Source organism: Penaeus japonicus, unplaced genomic scaffold (assembly GCF_977035675.1).
Source record: "Penaeus japonicus unplaced genomic scaffold, GWHDUDI00000001_assembly GWHDUDI00000001, whole genome shotgun sequence".
In the NCBI taxonomy this organism is placed as follows: Eukaryota; Metazoa; Arthropoda; class Malacostraca; order Decapoda; family Penaeidae; genus Penaeus; species Penaeus japonicus.
In genome coordinates, this window is record NW_028234403.1 from 43,971,624 (window position 1) to 43,976,623 (window position 5,000).

General features: G+C 41.8%; 1 protein-coding gene across 1 annotated transcript in view; it reads left to right on the forward strand.

Annotated features, from left to right (window-relative positions):
- The window catches only part of LOC147472549 (uncharacterized), a 13,191-nt gene extending 8,296 nt beyond the window's left edge, over positions 1-4,895 (forward strand). Inside the window, exon 5 of the mRNA XM_086547097.1 lies at positions 1,779-4,895. Coding sequence (XP_086403223.1) covers positions 1,779-2,794 — 1,016 coding nt within the window. The 3' untranslated portion in view covers positions 2,795-4,895. The remainder of the gene's footprint in view (positions 1-1,778) is intronic.
- The last annotated feature ends 105 nt before the right edge of the window (positions 4,896-5,000 follow it).

The window sequence follows — 5,000 nt, forward strand, 5'->3', positions numbered from 1 at the left end:
AGCACACATCCACACTCATACACACATCCACACATGGGCACACATCCACACTCATACGCTAGCATACATCTACACATGGGCACACACCCACACGTGGGCGCACATCCACACATGCACACATCCACAGTCATACACTAGCATACATCCAATCTAATACACTAGCACACATCCACACTCATACACTAGCACACATCCACACTCATACACTAGCACACATCCACACTCATACACTAGCACACATCATCACATCATCACATGGACACACATCCACACATGGGCACACATCCACACATGGGCACACATCCACACATGGGCACACATCCACACTCATACGCTAGCATACATCTACATTCATACACTAGCACACATCCACACATGGCCACACATCCACACTCATACACTAGCACACATCCACACTCATACACTAGCACACATCCACACTCATACACTAGCACACATCCACACATGGGCACACATCCACACATGGGCACACATCCACACACACACACACATGCACACATTCACACTCATACACTAGCACACATCCACACTCATACACATGCACACATCCACATTCATACACTAGCATACATCCAAACTAATACACTAGCACACATCTACACTCATACACTAGCATACATCCAAACTAATACACTAGCACACATCCACACTCATACACTAGCACACATCCACACTCATACACTAGCACACATCCACACATGGGCACACATCCACACACACGCACACATGCACACATCCACACTCATACACTAGCACACATCCACATTCATACACTAGCACACATCCACACATGGCCACACATCCACACTCATACACTAGCACACATCCACACTCATACACTAGCACACATCCACACTCATACACTAGCACACATCCACACTCATACACTAGCACACATCCACACTCATACACTAGCACACATCCACACTCATACACTCACACACATCCACCCTCATACACTCACACACATCCACACTCATACACTAGCACACATCCACACATGGGCACACATCCACACATGGGCACACATCCACACACACGCACACATGCACACATTCACACTCATACGCTAGCATACATCTACACATGAGCACACATCCACACACGGGCACACATCCACACATGGACACACATCCACACATGGGCACACATCCACACATGGGCACACATCCACACATGGGCACACATCCACACTCATACGCTAGCATACATCCACATTCATACACTAGCACACATCCACACATGGGCACACATCCACACTCATACGCTAGCATACATCTACACATGGGCACACATTCACACACGGGCACACATCCACACTCATACACTAGCACACATCCACATTCATACACTAGCACACATCCACATTCATACACTAGCACACATCCACACATGGGCACACATCCACACTCATACACTAGCACACATCCACATTCATACACTAGCACACATCCACATTCATACACTAGCACACATCCACACATGGGCACACATCCACACATGGCCACACATCCAAACTAATACACTAGCACACATCCACACTCATACACTAGCACACATCCACATTCATACACTAGCACACATCCACACATGGCCACACATCCACACTCATACACTAGCACACATCCACACTCATACACTAGCACACATCCACACTCATACACTAGCACACATCCACACACGGCCACACATCCACACTCATACACTAGCACACATCCACACTCATACACTAGCACACATCCACACTCATACACTAGCACACATCCACACTCATACACTAGCACACATCATCACATCATCACATGGACACACATCCACACATAGACACACATCCAATGCTGACACATCAAGTGAACCTGCACTAAATTCAGAGGAATCCGTGTGTGAAGATGCCAAGTTGTCAAGACCTGAGGAGGCCCAAGTGAGGAGACCAGATCAGCCATTGGAATCAGAATATGATGATGCCATTATGCCACATCTTGAACAGGCAGATGCAACTCTTCCAGAAAATAGGTTGGCATCTACTAGTCAAGAAGCTGTGACCTTCAGTCATAGTGATAAAGAAACTCACTCACCACAGCAGGTACAAGAAGAGACTCTCCAACATACTGTTGAAATTTCTGCTGCTTCTCAAGAGCGCCATGAAGCCCACACACCTTTGCAGAATCATGTAGCCATACCTTTTCAGAACCAAGTTCACACTGCTACAACAGTGGATACACAGTCGTGCTCATCTGTTGACAAGTCATATTCATCAGTAGCACATACACCTTTATCAGGTCATGCAGAGATGCAATTAAATCCACATGCATCGCTTCCTTTGCAAACCGAAGCCCATACTCATTTTCGCACCCAGGAGCCAGTCCATGTACAAAGTCATGGCCCCATGGCCATACACCCACATAATCATCCACAGATACAATCTCCAGCATCAATGCAAAGTTGCATACAGCCCACCACATCCATACATATATCACAAAATCCATCACATCACACTTCAGTATCAACAGTAAACTGTCAGTTCCTCACTCCTGTGTACTCCTCAGCCCATCCAGCCAGTCAGGGGCCACCAACTACTTCAGTGCAGTCAGTTTCTTCGACGCTGCATCCTCATCCACAAATTCCAGATCATTCATCCCAGCCATTGCCTTCGAAATGCCCCTCACCACTTTCACTGCCGCGGATTCCACCCACACAAGCTTCATCATTGGCCAATAATCATACACCAGTGCAAATTTCTTCTCAAAGTCACATGGAAAATGTGTCAAGATAGAGATTTACACCTACCAATCAAAACCGTACAAATTCATATTAGAGTTAGGTTTAATATTTGAGGTAGGCAGAAATAGAGAACTATTGTAAATGTCGAATTATTGAAGTATTTGTCCTTTTTTTTCTTCTTCCTTACTATTTTGCACCACTGCTGAGGTTAATCTGCCTTTGTAGGTGTCTATTTTTCGTCCAGCTGCTGCATAATGACAAAGGCATAGAATTTCATTTGAACGGGAGTCTGACGAGAATTTAGATCAGTGAACATAGCATGTATCATGATGTATTGGCATAATGGCCAAAGTGCTTGCTACCTCATTGCAATTTTTTCCTCCTCCTCTCCAAGTTTAACACCTGGAATTGATGTTACATGCATAGTTTTATTTTGTGGCATGTCCGTTTCAACTTCAAGTAAACATAACTAATGTAAGGAGTAAGAAAGATGGGAAATGGATGGACAGTGAAAGTGAAATTGTTTGATCTGACCTAAACTAGCTTATTTAGTTTGTGTTTAGATGTGTGAAATTAAGCATAGTAAGTAGAGTATTTAATAGAGTGAATAGTTTTATGCTTTGGAAGTAAAATCTGCAAGACATATCTTCCATTTCATGTTAACAAGGAAGAAGTTTTGTAGAAACGAAGCCAAGGCCAATGTTGCGCGTTTTGTAACATTACTCCCATATCTGATCTCATTGCTGGAAGTAGATATTTTTACCTTCCACATTTCGGAACCTTTAGTTTATTAACCCCCATACAAAGGCAGTGGATATCCACTTTGTATTCCTTCAAAGAATAAAAAAAATTATGTATTGATCAAATTTTATTTGATGTTTGATAAAATTTATTGGGTAATTTGAATTAGACAATCAGGCCTTCCAATCCTCTGGCTTAGCCACACTAAACTGTCTACCATCATAATTCAGCCACTATACTGTGTGACTGGTGACTTTATGGAATGAATAATGACCTCTTCCTTTTACGATGTGTATGTACCTGCAGTTCCCACGATGAACCCTCAGACCATTCTCAGAAATTGTACATTTCCTTGTGTTGAAGAAAAACCTAAATAGGCTAAGAGTATTCGATGGTTTCTCCTCATCCGCATCATCCCAAGTTACAGATAAATATTGAACGAGCAACAGACATTGAAAAGTTCCCAGAGAATTTAATTAAAATGTTGGATGTGGACAGATCATTGCCGCGTACACGGCCACTGTTGTATTTGATTTTTGTTTTTTTGTTTCTTTAGGATAATTATTGGAGACAAAACTATATCTTCCGGGTGTTCAAGAGTGTAGTGGCCATGTGTTTGAATGAAAAGATAGGTTTGGGTCCGGATGTCCTGTTACATGCAGCAAACATGTGTCCTACATAAATACAAGTCATTCTGTTTGATTAATGTTTTTTTTTACTCACTATAAGTGTTGTATAATACTTTGTCCTAACATTTGAGTGTGGATCCAAAATTTATTGATATCTATTTTATTAGAGCAGTAGGATGTCATGTACATTGCATTGTTTATGAGCACCTTTGAAAGTGGTTAGTGCGAGCAGAAATGAACACGGGAGCTATTTGATGTAAATGTCATCTTTGTACCGAACTGCGTTATTAAAGAGAGCATATTGATGTTAAATTAACTGAGGCAATTCTTTTGTTGTACATCCTCAACTTGTAGTTCCAAACATCAACCATATTTGTAATTTGTTTATTTTATTCAAAGCTCCTCCCAGTTCATTTTTGCAGCAAAAGAATGTAGTGAAACAAGTAAAAAAATAAAAATAAAACAAAAACAAACAAAAATAAATGAATAAATAAAACGAATTTTGGATTACAGTTGCACCTTACGAGGACGGTTACCATGCATCTTACCTGATCCCATATTGATTGATAGGCGATCTTCCCTATGAAAAGCTGGCGACGAAGACCTGCAAAATGAATTGACAGGCAGTAGCTCTCCCCCTAAATTCAGCGCTCGTGAGGTGCAGTAAAGTGTAGTCCATATAATTTATTGTATCACCCGACAAGATCACCACCATACCCACAAACTTGTAAATAGTGAAAACGAACTTGTCACTTCATTTCATTAAAAGAATAACCCATTTCACTAAGGTTTTCTTAATTATCCTTTCCCTTATGTATATACATGAAAAAGATCTTGAGTGTGTGTGCTTGCGATCGCACACACGCGCGCACACATACAAACACACGT